The sequence below is a fragment of the Cygnus atratus genome, chromosome 21 (assembly GCF_013377495.2).
Source record: "Cygnus atratus isolate AKBS03 ecotype Queensland, Australia chromosome 21, CAtr_DNAZoo_HiC_assembly, whole genome shotgun sequence".
In the NCBI taxonomy this organism is placed as follows: domain Eukaryota; kingdom Metazoa; phylum Chordata; class Aves; order Anseriformes; family Anatidae; genus Cygnus; species Cygnus atratus.
Genome location: NC_066382.1, coordinates 1,068,347 through 1,095,709, shown reverse-complemented (window position 1 = coordinate 1,095,709; position 27,363 = coordinate 1,068,347). Strand labels below are relative to the sequence as shown.

At 40.7% G+C, this 27,363-nt stretch overlaps 2 protein-coding genes across 5 annotated transcripts; both read right to left on the bottom strand.

Moving 5' to 3' along the window:
* Nucleotides 1-6: 6 nt before the first annotated feature.
* Nucleotides 7-7,464, bottom strand: LRRC47 (leucine rich repeat containing 47). Its single transcript, XM_035557685.2, has 7 exons — nucleotides 6,786-7,464; nucleotides 6,254-6,700; nucleotides 5,660-5,776; nucleotides 3,919-4,034; nucleotides 2,911-3,013; nucleotides 2,380-2,469; nucleotides 7-1,431 (listed from the first exon to the last, which is right to left on the bottom strand). The coding sequence occupies exons 1-7, from the start codon at nucleotides 7,422-7,424 to the stop codon at nucleotides 1,189-1,191; spliced, it is 1,755 nt and encodes a 584-aa protein (XP_035413578.1). The 5' UTR covers nucleotides 7,425-7,464; the 3' UTR covers nucleotides 7-1,188.
* Nucleotides 7,465-8,042: 578 nt separating this feature from the next.
* Nucleotides 8,043-27,357, bottom strand: CEP104 (centrosomal protein 104). Of its 4 annotated transcripts, none has more exons than XM_035557474.2 (22): nucleotides 27,285-27,357; nucleotides 26,335-26,461; nucleotides 25,635-25,808; nucleotides 25,179-25,317; nucleotides 23,925-23,990; nucleotides 23,473-23,549; nucleotides 23,151-23,319; nucleotides 22,777-22,935; nucleotides 21,878-22,126; nucleotides 20,845-21,048; nucleotides 20,136-20,303; nucleotides 18,852-19,025; nucleotides 17,414-17,590; nucleotides 16,915-17,121; nucleotides 16,303-16,419; nucleotides 15,860-15,896; nucleotides 15,301-15,382; nucleotides 14,579-14,687; nucleotides 14,133-14,271; nucleotides 13,600-13,667; nucleotides 12,407-12,497; nucleotides 8,043-11,156 (listed from the first exon to the last, which is right to left on the bottom strand). In XM_035557474.2, exons 2-22 carry the CDS (start codon nucleotides 26,445-26,447, stop codon nucleotides 11,020-11,022), a joined length of 2,856 nt encoding a protein of 951 aa, XP_035413367.1. In that variant the 5' UTR covers nucleotides 26,448-26,461; nucleotides 27,285-27,357; the 3' UTR covers nucleotides 8,043-11,019. The 4 variants fall into 4 exon arrangements, with proteins under 4 accessions (XP_035413367.1, XP_035413368.1, XP_035413370.1 ...); XM_035557475.2 differs by having other exon boundaries at nucleotides 26,315-26,461; nucleotides 27,285-27,345; XM_035557477.2 differs by lacking the exon at nucleotides 20,845-21,048 and having other exon boundaries at nucleotides 27,285-27,339.
* Nucleotides 27,358-27,363: the final 6 nt, after the last annotated feature.

Here is a 27,363-nt window from a genome sequence, read left to right as displayed (position 1 = left end):
GTGACATGCGACTGCAAGAACCATTTTATTTTTCATTCAATATGCAACACGTTGACATATTTGACACAGTATCTGGAAGTTTTGTTAGAGCTCTACATTGTTTTTAACGGGGAAAAAAAGTAAATCCACGGGTCACCCTAGCTTATGGACAGGTCTGCATTCATACAGTTGGCAGCCAGGATGTAAATAAAAATCACCCAGAGACTGCAAAAATTAGAATCACTCAGACTACGTGTATTTTGGAAGGAGTCCCCAGCACTCTCCACACTGGAGTGTGACTGACTGCTCCACCAGCGTCACTCTGGGCAAAAACGCTTATCTTCTGGGGAGGTGGGGAGCTTTAGTGTTGTCACCGTAAGCCAGTATTGGCCCTCTGAACAGAGCTGGACTTCAAAGGAAGAACAAATTCAGATCTTGACCAACAGCTAAGTTGATGAGTGCACAACAAATTCACTGTGACTGGTATTTCCACATGGCTGGATTATGGCTCTAAAACGCCCTGGGGAACACAAGCCCCTGCAGTCATTACCTGACTTCACTTAAACATGAAAGCTGTGTAAATGTGTTAACACTGAAAAAAACCATCAGAGTAAAACTCATTGCTCAAGTTCTGGCAGTGGTTAGGTTGAAGATTTTTAAAATAGGCAGAATTTTCAGTTTCATGGTTACTCCAGATATAAAACTATGCAAAATGAGATGTTAGCTAAGTACTTCTGCATCCTGTCTTCAGAAGTGGCATACAGAATGTAACTTAGTGTCAGTGCTGTCACCTACTGCACTTCTCAGTTCAGCTACTAAAATAATCCAGATGAAACATACCGGGAAGAAATAGTTACCTTGCAGAGAAATATGACTGTGTTCATTTTACAAACCGCTATGATGTTGTGAGGATTCTCCTTACACGTTTGTACATTCTGACTTCGAATACGTTCTCTACTTTTCCGTTTGCATTTGATGACGCTCTTGTCTCCACCTAGTCAGAATACTGACGACTTCCTATTAAGGCTGAGAGAATGCAACACTCCTTACCACGGCTTGATCAAACTAAAGTTTTTACACACCCAGGCAGGATGCACTCCATCTTTTCTTTAAAACAAACAATCTCACTGTGTGCAAGCTGCATTATTGAATATGGAAAAAAAAAAAAAAAAAAAGAAAATTGAACAATTTTCTTAGCTTTGACAGCTGCTAGCGTATGACAGTCAGAAGAGAAGAAACTGTGGTTAGGTCAGTTTTTGAAGGATAAAGTACTTTCAAGTTCCCGTCTGTGTCCACCACTCGAACCTGCTCCACTACCAACGGAAAACTCGTCTGCTGTGTATTTTGGCTGGGGTTCACATTCACTGGTCCACAAAGAGCATCAGGTTCGTTATCTGAGCCTGAGTCTTCTTCCTTATTTTCCAAGGTGAATTTGTTCAGTTCTGCTATTTTCTGTTACAAGCAAAACACAGAAAGCAAGGTTAATTCTGCAGCTAAGCCCTTGGAGCAACTCAAAGTTGTTTCCAAGATGTGGATCTGGCCGGCCTGTAGAGGAATTTTTGCATGAAACATTCTTCAGCAGGTTAGAATGTTTCAGGAAGCATCAAAAGCTCTTCCAGCTATCACTGCTGTTTTCTCTGCCAGGTCCTGCTCCTTCTGAATAGTTATTTTCTTACATTTAACGGAGAAGTTGGGCTTTGTCAAAGCAATGGAGCTGAAGCACCAAGAGCCTGCGGTAGGATCACCACTAACACTTTCAGTGTTAGTGTTGCTTTCAGTGCGTTTGAAATCGTCTCTGTTACTGCCTCACATCCATTATGCTAACCTTCACTAACACTTCATTATGTTAATTGGACAAGAAAAAAATACATTTATCTTGCAAAACATTCAACAGCATGCTATCCTGTACTTGCCCTATACCAAGTTTTACTATTTTCATAAGATAGCTTTAATTAAAGAAAGATGCTGAGGAGCATTTAGCGAGATTGTCCAACTGTTAATAAAGGATCTGAAAGGTAATTCCGTAATAATGAGAGGAGCAAGCAAACTAATTGTCGGGCATGCTGAGGTAAGAAACCTCCCTAGAAGAATGTACTGGTAGCAGCTGAAGGCATAAGCTCACTAACAAGGAGAAAGCGTTGAAAATCAAACCATATATTTCCCATTGTGGTAGCACAACATTATTTACCCTGGTGAGTTTTGAGGTCTGCCTCTTACTCATAATATAATACAAAAACCTTTTGAGATACAGCAAGAATGGAAGGAGAGGGAGGGAAGAAAAAAACCACCTCTTTCTCCCCCTCAGAAAAAAAAAAGCTTCTGTATTCTTCTACACGTGAGCAATTAAACATTTTGCTGAGAAGCACACCAAGGACAGGATTATTTTGCTGAATTACTTACCAGAATTAGAGTGTCCATGACATCTTTGCATATCTGTAAACTGGTATCACTTGTCACTTCCAGAAACAGATCATGGGTGGTTTTTCTAATCTGTAAGAATATCACAGGTAAAGTAAGTAATGAATCAAGCATACTCACCCACAGCCACTTGGCAATGTTTCAATACAAAAACAGGATTAAAGGCTTTCATTCAGTTCAACCACAAGCAAAGTACTGCCTTTCCTTACAAGTCAAAAACTATACTCCCACCCTTGTCTTGGCCATTCAATAAAGCCTCCTCTGCAAAAGCAGGCTGGTGCCTTTGGAACAGCTTGCTAGAGGTTTACATATTTACAAAGGTAAAAATATAACTGAGATTCATCGCAATCCAATAGTCTAGTGGACAAGAGTAAGGCTTTGGAGATTTATATTTGGAACACAATCACAAATTTCACAGAACTGCACAGAGCTTTGAACCTGGAGTTAAATCTCTCTCAGTAGAAAGAAACACTGTTTAATTCTGATTAACCTATTTCCACTAGCAGCTAGTACCTTTGTTTTCTCACTATTGGTTATTGGTGGGAAAGAAATCACAACACCTTCAGCATCCACAAGACATGGGTAGTTATCTTTGCCATCCAACAACTGGAGATACCTGCCAAAAAAAGAAAGAAAGAAACAATCAAAAAATAACTGGAACAGCAGCTGGACAAAGCGGCACAAAATGGTGACAAAAATGAATTAGTGTGCTCCTGATCTACCACGTGACAAAAACAGAAGTCAGAGCACTAAAATTCAGCAAAATGATGTCACGGTGATGCAGCTAATAACACGAAAGCCACTAGCTACAGGAACTGATGGGCTAGAACCATAAAATAACTCACATCTTCATATCCACACTGTTAAAGTAGTCAGACAGGCTTCTAGTGCCTTCAGAGATCCCAGTGCTTGAACAGGAGTATCAGAGTCCATCGTCTGATTCTTCCAGACGGCTTACTTATTTAATTTTCCCTCTTACTTACTATGGCGGTACACAGTTCTCCATTATGTACTTGGCAAACTTCTCCAAGCTGCATGACTGATGGATATGGGTGGTGATCTCTACATGAGCAGTAAACAGAACAGGGTAGCGTGATACTCTGCTTCACAGCTCGTCTGCTCTTACACGCAGATTTACAGCACCTCTGATTCGCTTCAGTTATTGAACGTGCATGACAAACTTCATTTCTCTTTGGTACCCTTCTACTTGCTATTTTAAGTACACAAATTACTCTTAAAGGTGATAAATATGACAAGAATTTACTCTTGATATAACTAGAAATAATGAAGTCACTCAGCAACATCATTTTACTACAGGTTACTCTTCAAGCAAAGATTCAGCTTGAATGCTGCTCAGTGTTTTTCATATCACCACCTAAAAGCTCACGCTGAGTTTGTTAGCCCAATCGCCACTACAGAACGTGCTTCATAATACATTTGAGCACATTTCTTTCAGTGCTGTTTTTCCATGCAAGAATGAGTTGCCAAAATTCAAATGAAGAAAAACAACAAAACACTGACTTGTGCAACCCAGAAACATTCTGACGCTTCTTCTGTTTCCTCTGCTCCTCTGCTTCTAGCTGCAGCTGACGGAGAAGATCCTTTGCCTTGATCTCCTTTCGGCCCAGGGGTGTTATCTACACCATACAAGGAAAAAGAAACATTTAATTTTATGAGTGACTCAAACACCAGGATTATTAAAACTCCCTTGTAAGCAGGATGAAAATTAAAACCACGCATCAAGTGGAATTTCTTACAATCAATTTTGTATTTCTACACGTTGCATGGAATTAAGCAACAGCAAATTCTCAGGTGTTCACACGCATCACTGTTCTCCTTAATAAACCTCCTAGCTTTTCTGGTGCAGTTATATTGTGTACTTAACTTGTTAAGGCAGCTACAAAATGCAGTTCTTTAAAGCACGTTCCATTTTTTGGAGCAGGAGTTGCATTTCCAATCATATTGCAAAATATTTGCTGCCAGTGCTTCTTCATTTCTGCTACTTGATAAAAGAAAACCAAAGGCCAGGCATTATTCCCAGTTCTTTTCCAATACTGAAGACTGTTCACCAGATTTTGTTACTATTCAGACTGTCCAGCAGACTCTACATCAGGTTAATACATTTCACACCATTACTCAAAACCTCTATGGATTTAAGATATTTTCTATTTGATCACACAGCACATTAGACCAAACAGCCCAGGCAATGGAGATAAATGGCTTCTCACCCTAACCTGGGGCACAGTGTTACTAAAACTAAAGTTTCAGTAAATCCTGTACCTCTTTGCAACAGGATTTTTTCTTGTAGAGGATATCAGCAACAACAACAAAAAATATCTCCAAGTTTCGGCTAGATCTCATACACAGAGAGGGTTTTTGTTATTGAAGATGTGCCATCATTCTTAACAACTTATTCAGGCTGGAAATGCACTTTCTAGGTAACGTGCACGGAGCAGTTACACACAAGTCTAGAGAGCAGAATGCAATGGAAACTTTGGGTCAACCCCAAAGAGTCAGAACAGCCTAACAGGTCAGTCTTACAGCGACATTGCTTCTGGAGGCAGGATATTAAAGGGCCTAAATAAATAAGGATTGCAAATTTGAAGTAGCATTTTGGTATTCTGGATTGCAAGTACAGCCTAAGAGCTTGACACATGAATGTACTGCAATCTTTGTTTTTGTTTTTTTTTTTTTTCATTGAAAGCAGCAACATAAATAACCCAAGACTGGGTAAACCAAGAAAACCTGAATTATTTTAATTAGGTTACCTGGAAGGCTGCTGCTGATCGAGGCACACTCAATGAATGAGCACCTGCTCTGCTGTATGACACTCCAGGCACATCCTAACACATACGGACCTCCAGGGAACATTAAGATGGAAACACCACAACATAGGAGAAAGGATCAACAGTGAAACACCAGTACCTCAACCACCCTTAGCAAAGGCACACATTAAGCTACATCAGAATGTCTGTAGAGTCAAAAAAGCCTATGCCTGCTTCCCTCATTGCTTTAAGTCCCCAAACAGATGGACTCGTAACTGGTCCTGGAGTACCACCAGGCAGCTCTGCAAGGCTTGCTCAAGCAGGGCTCATGACAGCAGGATGGCAAGAACATTAGCTTCAAAATTCCTGGAGTTATTTTTTTTCCTTGCATCTATGGGGTAAGAAGAAAGTTCTTTCCACTCTGCAAAGTTCCAGAAATTGAAAGAAAAAAAATGAAAACAAAACAGGGAAAGATCCACAGTTGGCACTGCCCCTACCTTCAGCTCACCAGGAGGCTGAACATCGTATGTCAGGGGACCTCTGATCAACTGCAAGTCATGGGTGGCAATGGTGGCCGCTGTCCGCTTTTCACAGATGTCTTCGTGCAGTTTAGTCTAAAACGTAAAGAACATAATCAAACTAGAACAAAGATATCAATGCGATTTATCCCTCCTAGGCTCAGCGTTCTCCTCTACTGAACATCTGCAGCATTTCCAACTAGCTGAGTAACCCTAATTTGAATGGCGTCTGGGCGCGTCCTCATACAGCACTTAAAAGCTCTGCAGTCTGTAAGTTTTGTTTACCCTTTTGGATTAAACCCCGCGTTCCTCTTCACCTGCAGAATAATTTCATCCAAATTACAACCGAAGCATAAGGAGAGCAAAGCAGAGCACACATGTTTCCCAACCGGGCAGTAAGCACTTTGAGTTGGGAAAGCAAGCGCCCAGCACTCGAGCCTCGCAGTCTGGAAGGAGCTAACATCTGCCACCTGAAGGACCCAGAAGCAGCCTGCCAGGTCACAAACCACATCCTTTCAGAGCTGCTGACAACTTTCCCCTCATAAATGAGAATAAGGAGGCCCCAACAGCTACCTGCGCGGTCAGGAACCTCTTCAGGGCATTGCCTGGATTTAGGTTTACTCCTTTCAGCACACAGCACACGATGAAGGGCCGGACATCTCTGACGCCCGGGCTGACTTTGACAACCAGCGGCGTGGGATTTTCAGAGACGTGCAGAACCTTCACCAGCAGCTTGCTGACGGCCTCCAGCTCGTCCTGCTCCCCTTCCCCGCCGTCCTTTTTCTGCTGCTTCTCCCTTTTCTTCTTCCTGGCCTCCTCCCTGGCGTTCTCAGCCTTTCCCTTGCCGCGGCCACCGGCCCGCAGGTACTCCAGGATGGCCTTCGTCTGACAGCCGTTGACCATCTTCTCCAGCCGCTTGTCCCTCAGCTGGTTGCCCCTGAAGTTGGCCTCCTTCAGCCTGGGGCAGTCGGCCAGCGCGGCGGGCAGCTCCGTCAGCCGGTTGTTGGCCAGGTCCAGGCTCTGGAAGAGATGGCGCGGTCAGCGGGGCAGTGGTACTGGGGGGTACTGGGGGGTACTGGGAGTCTGGGGGCCAGGCTGCCCGCACCTTGAGGGCCGGCAGGGCGGCGATGTCGGCGCCCAGCTCCTCCACCTCGTTGTCGGTGGCCTCGAGGCGGCTGAGGAGGGGGAAGGCGGCGGCGGGCGGCAGCAGGCGGCCGGGCAGGGCCCGCAGGCGGTTGCCCGAGAGCAGCAGCGCCTGGAGCTGCGGCGCGGCTCGGGCCAGCCCCGGGCCCAGCTCCCGCAGCCGGTTACCGCTCAGGTTGAGGCTGCGGAGCTGCGGGAAGGCTGCGGGCTGCTGCTGCTGCTCCCCCTCGGCCTCCCCGGAGCCCTCCACGCCGCCCAGCTCGGCGGGCAGCGCCTCCAGGCCGTTCCCGGAGAGGTCGAGCAGGCGGAGGGCCGGCAGCTGCCCGCCCAGCCCCTCGCCCAGCCCGGCGGGGCCCAGCGCGTTGCAGCGCAGCACCAGCGTGTGCAGGGCGGGCAGGGAGGCCGCCAGCCCCGGGCCCAGCTCCCGCAGCGCCGCGCAGCCGCTCAGCTCCAGCGACTGCAGCAGCGGCAGCCCCAGCAGCGCCGCCGGCAGCCGCCCGCCGCCCGCCGCCACCCGCTCCGACACCGCCGCGCCCGGCAGCGACAGCTCCCGGCGCCGTTCCCGGGCCGCCGCCTCCAGCTCCGGCCACGCCGCCGCCATCCCGAGCCGCCCCGTGCTATTCCGGGCCCTGCCGAGCCGTGCCGAGCTATTCCGGGCCGCGCCGATCCGCCCCGTGCCGCGCCCGCCGCCACCGAGCCTGCGCCGGCAGCCGGGGGCGGGCGCCGCGGTCCCTCCTCGCCCGCAGCGCCGGGCCCCTACCAGGCTGCCAGCGCGGTAGTTTGATTTTAAAGAGGTTACGGGTCTAACGTAAGTGACTTTTTCTCCCGAAGTGGCAGTGACAAAAGGAAACGCCTTGTTTGCTTATCCAGCACGTAACGAAAACACGGATCCCGTGTGAGGGGGACACCAGCAGGTGCTGGAGATAGGTGAATTCCCGCAAGCAGGGACGCTGCCTGCTCTCCTGTAGTCTCTGCTGGCCGGAGGGACGAAAACAGCTTAGCAGACCATCGGGTACAGCATGGAAGATGCGATCAGATGGGAAAAACCTCAGGATAGGGTCCACGGCTTCATTCCTGCTCTAATAGCGATGCTCCATCACTCCAGACTCCAGTCTTCCACCCTTCAGCGACCCCCTCTCAGTTCATCAGACCTGCTCATCTGTAACATGGCTTACTCTGGCCCAGTTTATGGCACAAAAACAAACTTCACTTTGTTCTTTACTCCAGTGTTTATTTTGCCACAGCAGAAAAGAGATGTTGGTTGTTAAATGAAAGGCAGCAGCCCAGGCAAATTGTCCTTTAAAAATGACACAAAGGGCACTACTTTGCCCAAAAGAGGTCCTTTCAAGTCTTAAAAACTGCTTCCATTTTCTCACTTCAAAGTATTTCTCATTCTTACAATTAAGTAGTTAATATTATCTTTATACCTTACTTTGGGGGTGCAAAGTAGTCTAAAGCTACCTTCCACTCTCACCGAATGTTACACACCATGACATACTTAATAACAGATTCCTTTAAGATATTGCTAGAAAGCTATTCCAGATTTGAAAAAAAAATTACACAGATCAGCCAGCAGAACACGACCCTCACTCCAGTGAACAGCTTTTTAAACTTTGTTTAAATCAAGCCATTTATTTATTTATTTTTAAAAACACGTTTAAAAAGGTTGGTACATAATATTACCAAATAAAAGGACACATCCTGCTACGTACAGGATAATTGATTAAGTATTTTAATTACGTTTTGTTTGACTGTGTTTAAAAGCCATGCTTGAGGAGCAATGGAGAGCTACAATTTAAAGTATGCGCTGTATTGGCCAGTGCAGAAAATACGGAGGACCTTTGCAAACGGTTTTTTTATTATTATTCATTGAACTTTCACAAGAGAAAGCTCACAGCTTTGCTTCCAAAAGGAAAGAAAATGCTCTGGGCAATAGCTCATGAGCCTGCAGTCCACTGCACAGCCTAACCTCTGAGCAAAATCAATGGTTACTTTGCTTGCATAAGGAATAAGGTTCTAAAGTAGGAACCTGTGTCACTAAAGTAGAAGTAAACATACATACATATATAAATATATATATTCATTGTGGTTGTATATTTATTAATATATATTAGGAATAAAGAAAATTTATATAAAGACTTTGAAAATATAAGTGCACTGATCTACCTGTAAAAATCACGAGCTTGTAGATAGGCTGCACGCAAACTATAAAACCTGTATATTATAAAATCAGTGCTATATATGTACAAAGCAACACTGCAAATTCACTCCGTGATAGCAAACAGCACGACCCACAGATCTCCTGCTTATATTACCGTGATCACTCATTCCTGTACCTGTGGTGGACATCAACACAGGCGCAATTAATTCTATCCTGGAAAGCAGTTGCCTAAACGCTACCAGTAGAAATGCTAGGAGTGTTGCTTTAGGTCCAAGGCTTCATTGATTGTGCCTTAATACAATTTGTTCTCTTTGAAGCTTTTAAACAGCCACATGCTGATCTAACAGATCTAATTAGAGAAACTCCATATTAGAGCTGCATTTAGAAGGGAGCTGAGAGGACATACATTAAAGCAGAAAAAAAGGACTAAATTTACTAATTCAAGCTTTTCAGTCTTTTTTTTTTTTTAAAGGGATCAGCTCTTAGGTAAATATCTCAGTATTAACTGTATGAGATTTTAAAGCACGACTTTACTTTTACAGTAGCTCCATAGGTACACACGCTTCTTATATACCAAATGGGATTCTTGCAGTTTAGCTTAATCCTCTTGTCAAGCGGACTAATAAGGCACTTAGTGCACAGCGAGGCAGCATGGAATAGCTATTTCATGTTACTGCCTACGTAACGGCATGTCATGCAGCAATACCCAGCCAGCCCTTCAGCTTTTTTATTTGGTGCTAATTCTTGGTGTCGAGTAGCACTTTGGGTACCGTGCTACTAGCTTTAAGATTCTAAACCTGAAGTGTATGTAAAGGCCAGGCTTCAGCAGCGAAACCAATTCTCAGCCATGCATGGGTTGTGTTACTCCTGGAGCCTGGGCTGACCCAAGGAGAGAGATCCATTCACTGGACATTATTAACATGCTTGAACTCAAAAAATTACAGGCTCTGGTATTCCTAAGGAGAGTGAAGTTATCTTTTAAATTAGTGCATGCATTTTTCATTTCACCTTATGCCAAATATACAGCAATATCTTCATTCATCTGCTACAGTAAGACACTAACTCCATCCCACCAAGGAACCTGGGCAACTGCCACAAGTCTATTTTGCTCACCATATATTCATTTTTCATTGGTATTTCCTCAAGTTTAATTATGATGAAATCTCTGTAAATGCAGTGATGTAGTGCAAAAATACATACATGAGACCTATCTCCTAATCCAGCCAGTACACACAGTGTAAACAAACAACCTATTTGTCTACCGCTGGCATCTGATGGGAAGACAAACAAAAATTGAAGCTAGTTCTTTCAGCACATTATAAAGTTAATTTTAGCAGCAAACTATTAGCAAGATATGCTGCAATTTTTACACTGAAGTGACCAAGTGGTAAATATAAGTATTATTTCCCAAACTTACGGAATGTATAATGTTAAACAAGCATTAGACTTAGCTCAAAAGAAAATTTCTTTTCAGCTCTGTCCTGAAAGCCTAGTACAATTTCTGCTTGGTAACTTTCTTGCTGTTCTCTAAGAAAAAAAAACAAACAAAAAAACCAGAAACGAGTGGCTTTTGGATCTTAAGGAAATTCCCTACTGGATCTCAAAACCAGACTGTTAGAACCACAGCCTGAGACTAATCCACTAGCTAGGGCACAGCTCTGGTGCTGATTTTGCTCCACATTAATTCTATCCTATTTAGATTTTTTTTATTTTTTAGTTTTTTAAATGTGAGGAACAAGTCATTGACCCATGCAGAGCCTTCCTTGTGCTATCCAGGGAATGAGGCAGGATAGGTCTGTCCCAGAACACGTGCCTATTTCTAACAAGCACATTTCATGGACAAAACCACAGTGCTGCATGGACAGCTACCAAAGAAGTTACGGATTGCAGTTCTCAGATGAGGCAAGTACTGCTCAAGGCTGAAAAACAACTTCGGGTAGTCAAATGAAAAAGATGATATGTTGCCCACGATTTTAAACAACTATTAATAACTACATGCCCAGTTATTACAACAAAGAATACCATACTTGTCCTGTCATCGCTTTGAGTATGTTTTGCCAGTGCCTTTATTTGGGCCCCCTCTTGGGGTTGGGATCTTGCTTCCTATAGAGGGAGGTCGAGCTTTTGCTCCTGAAGGATCTGGTTTCCTTAAATAGTGGCCACCTATTCTTCCTGTGAAGAGATCATACAGATCATTATTTGCAAGCACATCTAGTCTGAGCCTTGAATTTTATTTACCATTTTGATTCTCAAGAAACATTAAGTCTGAACAACTAATATTAGTAACTAAAAGTTGGCAGGCGTCCAGTCCAAGAATCCTTAACCTCTCAGTGTGTCAAGGTGCATCTCATACCAAAAGCGGTAGGACTAAATGCTCAAAGTTCCTATCTCTAGGAAATTGCTCTCAGGTTTTAGTTTTATTGAGGCAGGATTTAAGTTCCTTCTGACATCTTCAAATTCTAAAAAGCAACAAACTAACTAGCCTTCTCATCAGTGAGGAGCAACAGCAAGGCTGAAGACAGAGAGACGACTGTAGGTGGCAAACTGCACTCACGACAGCTGAGAGACAATTTAACAGTTCTTTCCAGGAATTTGGGAGCAGTTGTGAAATGAAGATAGGAGCAAAGCAAAATTCAGACAGAGAAGGTTAACTCTAGTGATGGCCTGAACATGCAAGGGATTAAAAAATCCTGAAAATAGCCTGAAGAGAGGAAAGTTTTGGATGATACCTGCCAAAACTGTTTTGGTGCTGCAAGCAGTGAAAATAGTGTTTTTACTTATTTTCTGTGTTCATGCAATAAGAGGATTTTGCATGTACTAAATAAACAAAGACAACTTAAAAAAAAAATCTGACAAGCATCAATTTTGCTTTGCTGGTGAAGAAACTGCATAGTCATAAATTCTGCCCAGTTCCAGACTGCAAGCTGAAAAGGAAAAAACAGTATACAGCACTAACTATTCAATTCATCTTGTGGGTAGGATTAGACTAGCATTCTCTGATGGGACATTAAAAGACAAAACAGGCTCTCAATTCACCATGTCAGTGTTCAGAGGCTTTCTGGAATGGTAACTGGTTAGCATCATTGCTGATTGTTCTATCCACGGCCATGCTATTAAGTAGAAAGAAGACTGAAATAATAAAATTACCAGAAATGCCAGCTTCCTCTATCAATTGACCTTTAAATTATTGTTATTGAAGTTATTGTTACTGAATGATTTTGAGAACTTGCTTCCTAAGTGTCCTGTAGTCTGTAACAGCATAAGAAATATCACTGAGGTTACACAAACACAAAAAGCATGTTAAAAAAAGCCAGATTGCTCTCAAGGGTGAAATACTTTTTATAAGCAACATAGTAAGAAAGTAAGCAACATAGTAAGAAAGCATAATCATAATCCCCCCTCCCCCCAAAAAAAACTCTTACCAGGCTGCACTAGAAGAGTTTTATTTATTGTGGATAATCTCCGTAGATTCATTTTACAGCCATCTTTGCCCATTAGGTGAGACTTCCAGGCCTAAAATCAATTAAAAAGAAGTGATATTACAAACCCAGCAAAATTATCCAGTCTTTTATCTAGTCGCATTGTATGCACATACATTTTTTCTTAAACATGGGAAAAATGATATGGCAATAGATAAAGCATTCAGTGAATAAAAAGAATATGAGCTGCTATTACTAGAAAACATGAGAGCCCCTTCAATCTAGAGAAGAATTGGAGCAGAAGTAAGAAAAAATTATACATTCCCCAAATTCAAACACTACATACATTTCTCAACTGACATTCCAGGCTTGGTTACAGTATTTTCTGGGCTCCCCACCCTGGGCAAAGCCAGAAAGATATAGGAAAAAAAAATATTTTTGAGAACAGAAGCACTACTCAATGGTCATATCTTGCTGGAAGGAGGAAAACGACACAGATTATGTATCACACTGACATTTAACTGGAACTAACACTCAAAATAAAGTTGCTGTTTTGAGTGTTAGATGATTCACATAAAGGACAGAACTGATACGTTAAATGTTTTCTGAACTACTAACTTTTGATAGATTATCAATAATTATTTTCCGTTGCTGGAAGCACATTTTAGAGCTGAGATTTCACAGCATTATGCTGTTAAAGGAAACGATATGTAGGAAGTAGAGAGAGGCCATCCCAACTATCTTGCCAATCATAGCCAGTCTTGCTTACTTTCCTCGTGTCAATTTTTTGTGATACCCATATCAACAGCATCTTAATCCTGAATGCCCTGTTGGATGTGCTTAGTCCCGCTGCAGTACTTTAAGCTGCACAATTTTACTCGGAATATTAGGGCTGGTAAATGAACACACAGAGCCTGGTAGTAGCTGGGAATTGGAAAAGCTGTGAAGTGTACAGTTGCCTATAGAGGAGGAAAAAGACCACCAAATAGCTTGTAGCCCTGTGGCTCCCATATATACCTGGGATAGTAGAAGACCCAGTTTCAAATACAGTACCCAGAGCATGAGGTAGCCATTACAGACCCCAGCAACAATCCAGGCAATTTCTTAACTCTTTACTTTTGAGCCAGTGTTATAAGGGAGCACATTAAATCCCCACGGTGTAACAAAATCAGACCAGTCTGGAAGGCAGTCCTTACCTCCTCTCCAGGAGAAAAGTTGTCATGGCACAGCGGGCAATGGTTTGCCACTTGTTCTGGTTTGGCAGCTGAAAGGATTAGAAAAATAGTGCAAGAATGGCAAAGACAAGCTGATTTCAAACATACAAGGAGGATCGGCACAACAAAGAGCGTAAGGCTGCCCTATGACTAAACCAGCTCCTCCTCTATTATCATTAATTGCTCCCAAAGAAGTCCCATGTTTAATCATCAGCTATATAACAACAAGATCAAAAGGAATGATGGACAGTTATCACAGAAGTGTATGGGCCTTCATTTACAAGGATGTGACACAGGCTTTCTTTTCTGTGCATTGATGGAAGCAAAGCAGTTCAAGCAGTGAAAAACACAGGGATTTATTCTAAAAATGTTCTCTCCTGAAGATTTATTAAAATTCTAAATCCATAGTGCAGTACCTAAATAGAAGTGGTTTGACTTTCCAAAAATATACCGTACTTGAAAGTCTGACAGACTTTACTTTTTAAAGTTCAACCTTCCTGTTTGAAATTACTCACCATTGCAAATCTTGCTCTTAATATGTTTGGGCAACTCATCCTTTGGAAGGGCCTCACTGCATCGCTGACATTTCCCAAAGCTATCCTTTTTATCACACTCAGTCAACAAGTGCTCCGTCAGGCTTGCTATTTCCACCACCTGCAACAGAGCAAGAGGTACACAAGAAGATTTGTACTGTAGCGAGTAAATAAGAACAGTATTTAAAAAAGCTGCTCATACGATTTGTGGAAGTTAAATATCACTTTTCAAAGTGACACACAAAAAAGTGAAATTTTAGTCCAGTTGTTGATACAATTTATAAGGCTGTTCTCTTCTAAAAGCACTATCCAAGATCACACAGTTGTGTTGAGAATTCATCTACCTTAGTGTTATATGTTTTATACCACCTTAAAAGCAGAATAAAAAGTTAATGACCCGTAGTCGCTCTAGAAAGTTTATGTCTGACCTGTCTGCAGTGCTCACATCTGGTTAACATAGGACAATGTTTCCAGTAATGGAGATCCAGTCCTTCGTCTGTGAAGGATTCATCCCTTTCACCACAAAAAATGCATAAGCTGGGGAGGAAAAAAAAAACAGACATATATCACAACAATATCAGTAACACTATATACTGAAATGGATGATCCCCACTTCTCTCAGAAATTATTCTGAAAAATAGCTAACGTTTTGATAGGCCTTATTTTCCCTGTGTAGTGCTGACCTTAGGATAGGACACGAACACATACTACTATATAATTTATGGTAAATAAAATTTAAAAGCATTTGTTCGTATAGAAAGACAATTCCACAGAATCACTGAGATAAGCTCAGTTTACTGGCTTTCATGACTCCAGAATTTTCAGATGCTTTCTCTATGCCCTTCTCCTACAATACAGATAAAAACTTGCAACATGTCTTTGCCTTATTTTATACTGGTAGCGGAACGTTAAACTGTGGCAATTTTTCATCCCACAAGCAGCTACTCAGAAAACAAGTTCAAGGTTGTGCCATCCAAGCAGTTAAAAATCAACACCTAGGATTGCTTGGTGATAATTCCATATCTATTAGAAGAGATTTTCTTTTTCATTGTTTAAATGTTGGAAGCTTTGATCTACTAGAGAAATGCTATTGTTATTAGCAGGTTATACACAGTACTTGAGGCAATTAGAAGCTGCTCATCTAACTTACTTATCCAAGTAATTTGCAACAGAGGAACGATCATCTGGAATCTCTGCTGCTGCAGACTGTGGACTTCTGTTTACTGGGTAACCTGTAAAAAGAAAACTATTAAAACCAAGATCACATTTTAATTAGTTTTTGTGCATGCACAGAACACTCCTTCTCCAGATCTCAAAAGCAAGGCACCTACTAGAAGAATAACATTGCCACGCTGGTAAACAAGCACAGAAAGACAACATACCTATATGGCAGTTGTGAAACAATGGCTTTAGAGATCTACAATAACAACATATTTTGGTGATTATTTTTTAATGCAGTAGATGATCAAATCAGGGAGAAATCTAAAATGGCTTCAAACCAAGTCATTCTTGTTTCTTACTAGAAATTAACTGGCTCATTGATGGTAAATTTTCTTTCATAAACTTAATTGTTATCACTATAGTAGGCTGAGACTCAGCTAGTCCAAAGCATTCAGGCATATTTTTAACTGAGAAGATTCAGTAGCACACTGTTTCAAAAACATCTAGAAATTTCTCTACCTTTCGTAATATTACTTGAAATTACCTACCTTGATCTTTTGGCTTCTGAAAATCAGACTCTTTTTCCTATTGAACAAAGACATTTTTTAGTCACAAATGTCCTTAATGACTGTGATGCTAACCACGGAGAAAAATAATAGACTGTATCCTGATTTTGCTCTAGAATTAAAGGCTAAGAAGTAGAGCCAGCATTTTACAACATTCATGCCTCAGGTTCTAAAATTGGAGGGATCCAAATTTTAGGCTACATTAGGAAAAACAAACCCCAAAATTAAACTAGACTGCTAAGGATGAAAATCAGTCTCTTAATGCACGTCATGGAGTCTCTCTCCCTTCTACTTCCACATCCCCTCGCCCCTCTTAAAATTGACATTACTGTTGTCTCATTGCAAACTATCCAAGCCCAGGATACTTGAGGAACAAAAAAGGATTGGAAAAACATACATCAAAATCAAACCCAAAACACCCTGACCTTTCCAGCTTGAACTTCTGCTTGTATCTCCTTTAGAGCTGCCAGCTGATCTTGTAGAACTTTTATTTCTTCTTTCTTCTGTTTCTCTGCTTCTTCTGTTGCTGCCTTTTTCTGTGCCTGTCAAGAAATACTCTTTCAGTCACAAAAGTTTTTGAACCATCTGTCATAAAGCAGAGACTGCAAAACGTAAAATATCAGCATAGAACAAATGGTCAATGCAGCACAAGAAATAGCCTGGTTGGTTAAATGACTGGAGCAACACCTCCACCCAATTTCTATTCCTCTGCACTAACCTGAAAGGAACACACGGAATTTTCTCTGTGCTTACTGTTTTCAAGGCCAGCCAACACAGAAAACTAAATGTGAATTTTCCAAAATGATTGTGTATTATTTCAGAAGGACCATCTCTCTATTCTTTGTAGACTATATTTGTGAGAGTGAGAATATGTAATAAACTAAACACCTGCTTTTTATACTAAGTAACACTAACAATGCTTTTAGATGCTCTCCTACGTGTCATTCAATGTCTAACATATCTATGAAATTGGTACATTGCTCAGTTGCATGCAATGTTTAAAGTAGCCAAGTATCTTCTACGTTCTTATTACATACCCTGATTTCAGCTTCAGAAAGTTTACCATCTATTTTAGTAAATCCATCAAAGAGTGTTTTATAGAGAACAGTCTTGCGAATGCTTGCATCATCAGGAGGAAGATATTCCAGTATGGCAGCTTTGTGCTTCCTGTACATATCGAAGATAATCCGCAAAGCTACATCACGAACTTCATAAACTCTGTGTTCCAAAGCTCCTGTTGCAAACTGAAAAGAAAAAAAAAAAGAAAAAAAAAGGCCTTGTTTACTAGTTTAAGACAGCTATACTGCAGTGGCAGAAATCTTCATACAGAAATTTTTTTTCCAAACAATTTTTGACCTAGTGATTATTTTTTCCCCCATATTAGCATTGTGCTTCCTCACAAGACTGTGTGGTACCACCTCCAAGAGGCTCATAAATTCTCTTTAATAATTCACCAAGCACTCCAAAACAGACAAACAAACACAAATCCAACAGAAACAGAAAAGAACTGAAAGTGCTGTAAATTCAGACTCCTACCTTCATGACGTTGCTGATGGTAAACCCAGAGTTTTCAGTTCCCATATCTTTCAAGAGGCATTCCACTAATTCCACTTGACTCATTGCCAGATGTGTTGGGGAATTCGGTTTTAATGGTTGAACCAAATGAACTGGAACAATTTGAAGAGGTTTAACTTCACTACACAATGCCATTTCCTATAAGCAAACAGAGAGTCAAGTGTGCATGTAGGAATACTAAATAAGGAAAACGAACCACCTTTGCAAAGCAGAGTTATTTTAAGTTACTTATAAAAAGTTCAGTAAAATGAAATAAGACTTCCATAAAAAGTGGCTGCCTATTTGTTATTTTAGGAGAGAGAACTTCTATTTGGTACCTTCTCTAGGGAACTGCTTATTAGGGCAGTGCATCCTCTAGTAGCAGTGATACAAAACACCCCGCATCTTTCTTCTCTTCAGGCTACCTCCAGTCTATGAAAATACATTTGTAACCATTTCTCATTTTCTCTCAAATATTCAATTACAAATCCATTGCAAAGAATCCAAGCAGTAGGAATAAAGTAATCAGTCATCTCTGGGGTTTTAGTGACACACCAGAGCATTTCATACAACGACCTTGTTGAAATTTTAGTTACATCCCCAGCGAAAAGAAAACGCTTTTTCCCTCTCTGTATGGACGCAAGCAAGGATAAATAACCCAGAGCCAGTGACTCACCTCCTGCCCTCTTGGGACTGAATTAACACATTTTCACACAGAATTACTGTTCTAAGTTTTCCTGGAAAATAGAGTCTGTAATCCTCTAGCAGCTACTTACAACTGCTCTTTGCCAACATTTAGCATGGAATGGACCATGTCTTTTAAAACAGCAAAAACATAAAAAAATGCCTAAGTTGACTTTTACATCATCTATTTCAACTACCTAATACAATCACATACTACAATACCACATATTTCAATTTAATGCCCCATTTGCTAATGAAGTTATGTTTAAGTGACTCTATAAAACTCATACTTAAATGCAAGAGGTTCTTTAACAACCACGTACCAAATATTTTGGCAACAGATTGGCTTTTACATTCAGTGAAAAACACAACCAAATTGCAACAGAGAAGTCTGAGAAAAATGTCGGTACTTTCTTGTTCTTATCTCTTTAGATCACTTGTAACTAATAAGGAGAATACAAGAGTAACAACACCATTCTTGCAGCTGCAGCAGCAGATTACAAGATAACAGGCATCTTCCCACACTATCCCCCACAACAAAGGCAACAACACACTGCTAGAAAAAACACTGGAAGGATCCTAAGTTGGTTCTACCACTTCATTTTCCATATGAGGCCCAATCCTTCACACTAGCAAGCGCTGGACTTGAAGGCAAGTCAGCTTAGATCTTACCCAGTTGTTACCTCTGTGATGTTCTTAATGCTAAACAAACTGCAATTTGAAGAAAAACGCCAACCTGAATAAAGTTAGAAGCAACAAGGCGAAGACGGGATGAAGAGTCTCCTGTTCTAGAAAGCAAACTTGGAAGTGTTTTTTCCACACAATGAGCAGTTTCTTGTTTTCCTAGTTTATGTTTTGGTATATATTGTGTAATAATCATTTTTAAAAGTTTCAGGGAAGCTTGAAAAACCTAAATAAAAAAGAAAGAAACACTGAACAAAAATACCATACATATCCCTGTTTTCAAAGAATACTGTAAAGTCTTTTCCATGGTTCTTAAGAACAGCAGCAACAGAAATCCATAATTATGGTATCACTGTTAATGGAAGCTACTTCAGATAACTCTCCTCCAGAAAGCATCTTGTTAGGACATAGGCGAAAGGCTTCAGAATTTATTTTATAAACAGCAATATAGCTCTTTTTTTTCTTGTTCGAGCCCCCTTAGGCTAACTGTAGTCTCCTAAGTTGGAAACTAAAAGTTGCTCCATTGCTGTACTTCAACTTCATTTAAAAACAAACAAGCAAAAAAACCTCAACCACAGTATTTACTGCATCAGCAGTTGTTTCTCAAGCTCATTACTCAGCCCAGGATGCTATTTTCCATGCTGTTGAATGGCAGACTTTGACAAATCCTTGATTCTAACTAAAAGCTGACATTCCACTTTTTTGTTTGTTTTTTAAAACTCATTTAACAGTAGTTTTACAAACTACTTTTTAAAATTATTTAAAATATCTTAACTACAGTTCTACAATTTTTGCTGTTCTTCACTGGAGCATTGTACATTATTTAAACTGATGGTTTTAAAGATATTCAGCATCTTTACTGCTGCAATAATAATTGCTTATCAGTCTCTGGAAAAGATACATAATGTTAGGAACAGTACTTTACGCAGATTCTATGAAAATTATTCCATACTACACTTGTTAATTCAGTTGTGCTACTTTTTTCAATGACACAAAGTGTACAGGATCTAGTCTGCAGCAATCACAATTTAAAAGGGGGAATACATAGCTGCTCTCCTCTTCTATGCGTGCATTTCCTTACATTCCCAGCGTTAAAAAAGTATATGCATTAACACTTTTGTTCCATTATAGCTGTACTTGAAAAAATACAACATTTCATACCACGTGACAGCATTTTTGTATTTAAAATTATTCTGCTAGTTTGGGATTTGCTGCTGAGTAATCCTGATACAACACTGTGTGGGTCCTTGCTGATTTCACTGGGACAGAGCTGATGTAACACACGGAGCAAATTGCAGGCTAGGGACCTTTTCTTATCAAACATATCACTACTTACTGAAGATACTATGTCTTTTATGGCTCTCCTTACAAGAAAAATGGCAGCCCTCATCATGTTCTTTAAATCCTCCTTTGGAGTGCTCACTGACATTTCCATCAGCTTCTGATATACAGCTAGTAATGCGTCTTCTCGATATGACCAAGTTTTGGAATATGCTCCTGAGACCTGAACACAGAACGAGATTATCTTTTAAAAGGTCGGTACTGATACTTCAATATTTATTCAACATTCATATACAGAAACAGCTTCAAAAGAGCACATGAACTTAAGTATCCAATCCCCAGGCATTTTCTACAGGAACCTGCCTTTTATTAAAAGTGGTGTTTCTGCGCAGAGTTTTTGAGAAATGAGTAGTAAAATGGATTAACAGGTCAGGCTCTAGGAACCACTTCAGACACAGTAATGGTTTCTCTCCTTACAGAAGGCCATACGCAGTGGCAAGTTATAGGTATTCTGGCAGGGGGTGCCCCTAAAGCTGACAACCAGACAATATATGCTTAATAGCTTATCAAGTAATCAATCCTAAAAGCTACCTTGTCATATCACTGGTGAAAACAGACATCCATATATCCCATTTTTAATTTCAGAATTTTAGGTAACAGCTTTGAACTTGTAAAATTCGTATCAGTGAGTCTTTGTTAACCGAGTGAAATCAAATCGAGCCAAAACAGATCACAATAATCTACACGCTTATTTTGTTCTTTACCAAGGCTTCTCCAAAAACTTCAATAGCAGGGCTGGCCTCTCTCAGCGCCTTCTCAGTTAGTGGTTCTGGTTCCCTGGTAATGCCACTTCTTGGAGTATTATTGATATCCCCTTCAGTCATCTCTGGCTCAAGGTATGTAATTGCTTCCTCAGAATGTTTACGGACAGCTGGAAGAGGTCTCTCATCATAAGGTAAAAATTCAACCTAACAGACAAGATAAAAATCTCCTATTCTAGAAATAACTTAGATGTGAAGTTGTTTCATCGTTAATCACATTTGCCTCAAGTCAATTCATTTTTTCCCCTCAAAGCAGTAGCACTTTACGATTAAGTATGGATGTTGAGGTTCCCATAAAAACATCACAAAGAAATGGAATCAGTGCTTGTAAGCAGTACTTATTTCTTATATACAGAATATCATAAAGCACACACAAAATGCCTTTTGTGGAAGTGCACACACCTGCAGAAGAAATCACCTCTCGGTAGGAAGCCAGCAAGTCTCAAAGCTTTATTTGTTTGTTAAATTATTTTATGTCAACGTTCCATTAAGAGAGAACATTACTGCTACTAAAGTCAAAGCAACTCTTCATTAGATTTGCAAAGACTGTGCTCCTTACCTTACAGTCACATTCCAATAAATTTGCTTCCTGCTGTAGATAAAATACGATCTCCAAGAAGGAGATTTATTACGCCACTAATGGAGCAGGCTGAATTCAGCTGCCTGTCCTGCTCCTAAATTAGCCGTGTGACCTCTGAATAGTTATTTAATGTCTATTTTTCATTCATTTGTTTGTAAATCAGGTATAATCCCTTTTTGCCTCAATCTTAGTGAACATTTGCAACAAGCTTCCCAAGAAATTCAGGAGAGAAAGGCCAATACCAACTGTCAGATTGGCACTGCTCAGCAATACAGTCAGTTTCAGATACTGTCCAAGCAATGAGGATAACCGTAACAGACCCTGTTGTTTTGGAAGGTTGAATGCAAGATCATTTGCTGTGGTAGATTTCTGTGGTAACAGGGGTACATTACTCACGTTTTCTTTGGGAAACACTTCCCTGGAAGTTGTGGGATGAGCCACAGCAGGAGGAGAAGACTGATGGGGAAAAACAGGCTCAGGAGAAGGGGGCTGTACTGCCTTTTCTTCTAGCAAAGACTCTGCATTCCAAAGCTCTTCTTTTTGTGGTTCTATCTGCTCACAAGAAGGTGAATTTGTAGCTTTTATGTGCTGAGCATTGTTAGCATAGATCACAGGCTCCAAAGGCAATTCAGCTGGCTTTCGAATCTGAAAAGGAGACAGACAATTTGAAAGTAAGGCTAACAATGTACTAAAACCAAAGTTGTTACCATTACAGCTTTGACAGTAAACAAGATTCTGGGGCTTTCTAATAAATATCAGACCTTACTCACAGATGTGCAACTATTTCCACTGGATGAAGCTTTATGAAACAATTTGAAAAGAATTCCCTGTTGGATGCGTGTGTGGAGAGATTATAAATGTTTCCGTTCTGAGAACAAGAGAAAATTTTAAACATCTTATGACATTTTCTGTATGGTTACTCATCATGGCAGCGTAAGCCTATTATACCCCCAATGAGAAATACTTCAAAATATGAAGAAAGTACTTTATGAATCTGCATTGGGTAGCCCTGGAATAATGCAGAACATTCAGGAATCTAATGTCATTTGCTTTAGACCTTAGCATTGTAATGTAATGTAATTTATGGAGAACTAAGCATGTTCATAAAACGAGATGTGCAACTCTTTGGTTAGGGAAATCCACAATCCAAAGAGAAAGCTTAAAATCCTTATGTAATTATCATAAAATATCTGTGCAATGACTCTTATTCTCTGAATTTATTTTGGTTGCTCTGCCATTTCTATTTACAATACCCATGCGACTGAGCTTTCTGAATCAGGAATAACAGCACTCACCATCAGCTCAGCATCCATAAGGTTGTGGAGCTGCAGTTGCTGATACACTTTCAGGCGGTATGCTTCCATTTGTTGTTTTTTCTTTTTAGCAAGATCATAATCCTCTTTCTCTACAGCATAGCGCTTCTCTACTTCATACCGTCCAAGTCGTTCCCCTACCTGGAAAACATTATAACAAGTTAGCTTGGAATCACATTATTGTATATACATACACATAGAATTTCCAACCAAATTACTAAATCAAATTGTCTGAATTTACAATTACTATTTTTACAACATACTGGAAGTAATTACAATACCACATTAAGCTAGGGCTCCTGATGGATCACTGCAGAACCATTTGACTTCAGAGATAAACAATCTTTTAACAATACCTTTTGCAAGTCTGCAATTGCTTGTTTGAGTTTCTTGGCATAATCGTAGCGTTCATGATGGACAGCTTCACGCTTTTTCTCATCTAGTCTACGTATTATCTGAGCAACTTCTGGATCCTGGTACATATCAAAAGCCAAATCATCCAGAGGCGAAATGAAATCAGGTTTCCTGAAGATATAAAATGAAAAAAATAAATCCAAATTGACTGATCAGAGAGTATGTTTTCTGTTTTCACTAGCAGGGAACCAACAAAATACAGAGACTGAGCACTAATTCAGACCAAGAAGTTTTGGCAGGGTATATACAAAAGAATATCTTTACCCGAGGTATGTTCCATCTAAGGCAGGATCATCTGATTTACTTCCTAAGTAGTGGTCTATCAGCTTTTCTCTGGAAGGCTTTGTGGGGAAAGAAATAAATCTTAATACATATTCGTCAACAACATGTATGTTCAGGACAGAAATTCAGACGTAAAACAACCAATGTAAGCTATGCATCTTATCCTACTTCTGTGTTGGGTCATATTGAAATATGAGAATTTTACGAGGCTGAAAATGCAAATGTTCCAATTAATTATCTTTTTTTTTTTTTTGCGTCCACAAGTTAGGCTCAATTCCTGAGATCTTTCTTGCTTCAAAGTAAGATAAAAATCAATACAGGGCAGCTCTGCTGAAGCATGAAACTACCAGAAGTAAAATGCATTCATTATCTCAGAAACCCTGCAACTGAACATGCGTGGCAACAGTAAAAAGACAGGGATGCTTTGCACTTACATTATTATTGCTGTCATTACTGTAGTCTGCTGGATCTCCAATGATATTTATAGCAACTAGGGCAACCTGGGACAGATTTAAAGAAAATGGAAACGCAAAAGGTCATTAACTTTTCCTCATCTTACAAAAAATTGAAATGGCATTCTTAAATACACATGCACAATTAGTCAGTAGATAGTTTGTGCTGATATTCCTTCAAAAGTGTCATCATCTGAAAATTATCAAGTAGTGATTTATTTAAATTCATATAACCTCTCCCTTTTCCTTATTTTTACTTAAATATAGGAAAATGTGTAATGTCAATGTTGTCTACAAAATTAATCTGAAAACAACTATTTGGTAAAATACCTTTGGATGTTAACATTATTGTTTGTCCACTTGATTGCTGAAAGTTAAAAACAAGATCTGCTTTGAGGTTGTTTTGTTTACTTGTTTTGTGAAAAAAACACAGATCATGTTTCTGTTGTCAAACATGCCCGTTTTATTTTATACGAAGATTCCCAAATATTCTTCATATTGACACACATGTTGTGTGCTACTCCTCATCTTACATGAATTTGACATCAATGAGTTGGTAACATTTTTCTTAAACATGTTTTCACTTACAAAATACCTTAAGCAGTGGAAATATTTTAGCCAATATTTTAGCTCAGTTGGGACTGTTGTGTAAGATCTCCTGCAAAATCTTCTTTATGGTGTTGCGGACAAACAAATTAGGACCTGTGATCTCCAGGGTGGTATGCATGCAAAGAAAAGCACCAAGTGAAGTGCTAAATGCACTTCATGCTTCATTAAAAATTTATTACCAAATCTATAGATCACGTTGTACAGCCATCAGTTGTTCCCTTTTGTTGTCTGGGATGGAAGTGAATAGTCACTAAAGAATTAAGAGGCCAATATTCACTTTTTCTGTATTTGGATGTCTGTACAACACCTTTGCTTAATGCCACATAAAACCCTAAAGACTAAGAGTGGGTATGAAGCGACCACAAACCTGTTCTCAGAGGAAGTACTTTGTCTTCAGCACAGAACCTGCTTTGCATGCTAAAACTCAAAATGAAAGACAGCCATACAGCATGCACTTCACTTGTTTGTTCTAGATAAGTTGCATGCATTCGATCACGAACAAAAGTAAACCCAGGAGCTTTCAAACAGCATTTTCAGCTTCTGGAAATTAAGGGAGCAGATTTCTATGTCAGCTCTGTGCTACTGAAACCTCATCTAGCTTACAAAATAAGGACTAACTCAACTTACCTGACTGTACAAGTTGTATTTATTGGCATAATTTTTATGGAAAATCAGCTTCAGGTACTGGCCAACTGCATCCATATAAACAGATTTTAACTCTCGTGCTTTGAAACCAGTCTTTTGATTGTCTGAGAGAGGGACATAACTGAGAAGGAAAATGTACCAAGTAAGCAGACCAAATGTACAAAAAAAGAGATGTGCATAAAATAAAGAGAGAGAACTCTAAAGCTAAAGTGTTTCAGAAAGAGCTCTGTTAAAGACAAAAGGTAACTTGTGTGATTTGAACACCTGGAGTAAAATTCTATCCCCAATTATAGCTGAGCCTCCTATTTAGCCTCCAGACCCAAGGAAGTATGGTATGCTTTGGTGTATCAATGTTGCATGCAACACATTATGAGTTTTATTTCCTTCTGAGGCCTTTCTGATTAAGTTAATACAACAATTCAGAGCATTTTGACTTACCCTAGTCTGTGAAACCTCTCTGACTGATAAGGAGCAAAGTATTCAGGTAAGCTTTCACTGATGTAGAACTCGATTTTGCTTGAAATCATGTATTGGTGGGCAAGCAACTGCAGTTTTCGTATTCGGCATCTTTCCACCAACTGCAGAACAATTTCCTGTGGATACTGACAGAGTCTGAAAGCATACACAATTTTGAGTCATCTTTTTAAAGGAGGACTTCTCTTCCAACTTGAATAACATTTAATTATGAAACTTTCCAAAGTTTGTTAGTTTGTTGTCATTACATATACTGTAACAACAAAGAGTTTCAAAGAGTTAAAATAATTTTCCTCTTCTCTTTATTGCATGCATGTTAAAGTGCCCCATACACCTCAAGAAGATGTGCTGAGAAGACTGTACTTATAACACTAAGCCAAAGCAAATTCTAAGATGACTGACAAGAACAAAAATAGCTCCTTTTTTTCTTTTAAAGTTCTCTTTTTAAATGTAATGCTGTCTTCAGGTGGTAACCAAGGCTTTTTTTTTTTTTTTAAACCCCACGATAAGGATTCTATGAGGTTAAAGTAACTTAAAGATTTTTTGGTTTTATAATGGATTCGCTTTGGGATGTGGTAAACTACTCTGAACATGCATGCTACACCTCCCACGCGTTTTAAACTCAGTGCTTTAGAACAACGCACGTTCCTCTCCCTGGTAGTACCGTGGTGATCGCCATCCGTTCACCGTTGGTGCGTGAACCATCAGCTCTTTTGCGCTGAAGCCATCTTCATGTCCTGATGAACTAACGACTATAAAACCGATCTTGTGTGGCATCCTGCAGAAGTGAGCTAGACAAAACAAAGATGTTTTAAACTTAAGCGAATCCCTAGAAGGGCAATAAAGGAACACTGAAATACTACAGGCCAGGAATTCAATCTTGTGGTCTATCAAATCAGCAGCTGATGACTATAAATCTAATTTTTCTTTAATACTAGCACCATAAAGCACACTCGGCATATTCTTATGCTGAGTGTTTTACTAATAGTTAGTGTTTGATTAACTTGCGCAGCAATTTGATTATAAACTCAATTAAATCTACTAGTCCAAGACTTGAAACTACTTGCTCTGATGTGCCCAGGAGCAACCCTTTGGTCTTCTGGGCAGCCTGAGGAGCACGGTGCACAGCCAGATGTACGGAGTGCGTTTGAGTCAAGATGAAAATAATAATAAAATAACGATAATAGAAAGGAATAGAATGAATTCATCCAAAAGCTGCCCAGCACTGCTTCACAACTATGCATGCACCCAGGCCACTGACAGAGACGGCAGCAGAAGGAAGGCCCTGACGGGCAGGACAGGCTCCTGACGGGCAGGACAGACCCCGCTGACCCCCAGGACCTTGCCGACATTAAGTGATTAAGTAATTAATTTTTCCCCCTCCCTTCCTCCCTCCGCGTCCCCAACCGGCCTGGTGAGAGGGGGGGAGGACAGCGTCCCGCAGGCCTCTGCGACAACGGCTGGGGGGAGGCCTGGCCGGGCCGCGGGCAGCCCCAGCCCCACATAGAGACCCTGCAGGGCCCCAGGCAGGGCCCCTCAGCGGCTCCCGGTCCGGCCGCCCCTCGCCATGCCCCGTTCCCCCTCAGCCGGGCCGGGCCGTGCCCGTCCCCTCACCTGAGCGCGGCCCCGCGGCCGGGCCGCCCGTCGCCTTGGCAACGCCTCCCCCACCCCCCCCACCCCCGGGGCGCATGCG

Bases quoted from the DNA above. Each gene is read 5' to 3' on its own strand.
- CEP104 (XM_035557474.2), bottom strand. From the start codon at position 26,447: ATGCCACACAAGATCGGTTTTATAGTCGTTAGTTCATCAGGACATGAA. The intron at 23,550-23,924 runs GTAAGTGCAAAG...TTCCCCACAAAG, and splicing joins GTAATGACAGCAATAATAAT to CCTTCCAGAGAAAAGCTGAT. The intron at 22,936-23,150 runs GTATTGTTAAAA...AATGTTTTCCAG, and splicing joins CAATTGCAGACTTGCAAAAG to GTAGGGGAACGACTTGGACG.
- LRRC47 (XM_035557685.2), bottom strand. From the start codon at position 7,424: ATGGCGGCGGCGTGGCCGGAGCTGGAGGCGGCGGCCCGGGAACGGCGC. The intron at 5,777-6,253 runs GTAGCTGTTGGG...TTTACGTTTTAG, and splicing joins AGAGGTTCCTGACCGCGCAG to ACTAAACTGCACGAAGACAT. The intron at 2,470-2,910 runs GTACTAGCTGCT...ATATTCTTACAG, and splicing joins CCAATAGTGAGAAAACAAAG to ATTAGAAAAACCACCCATGA.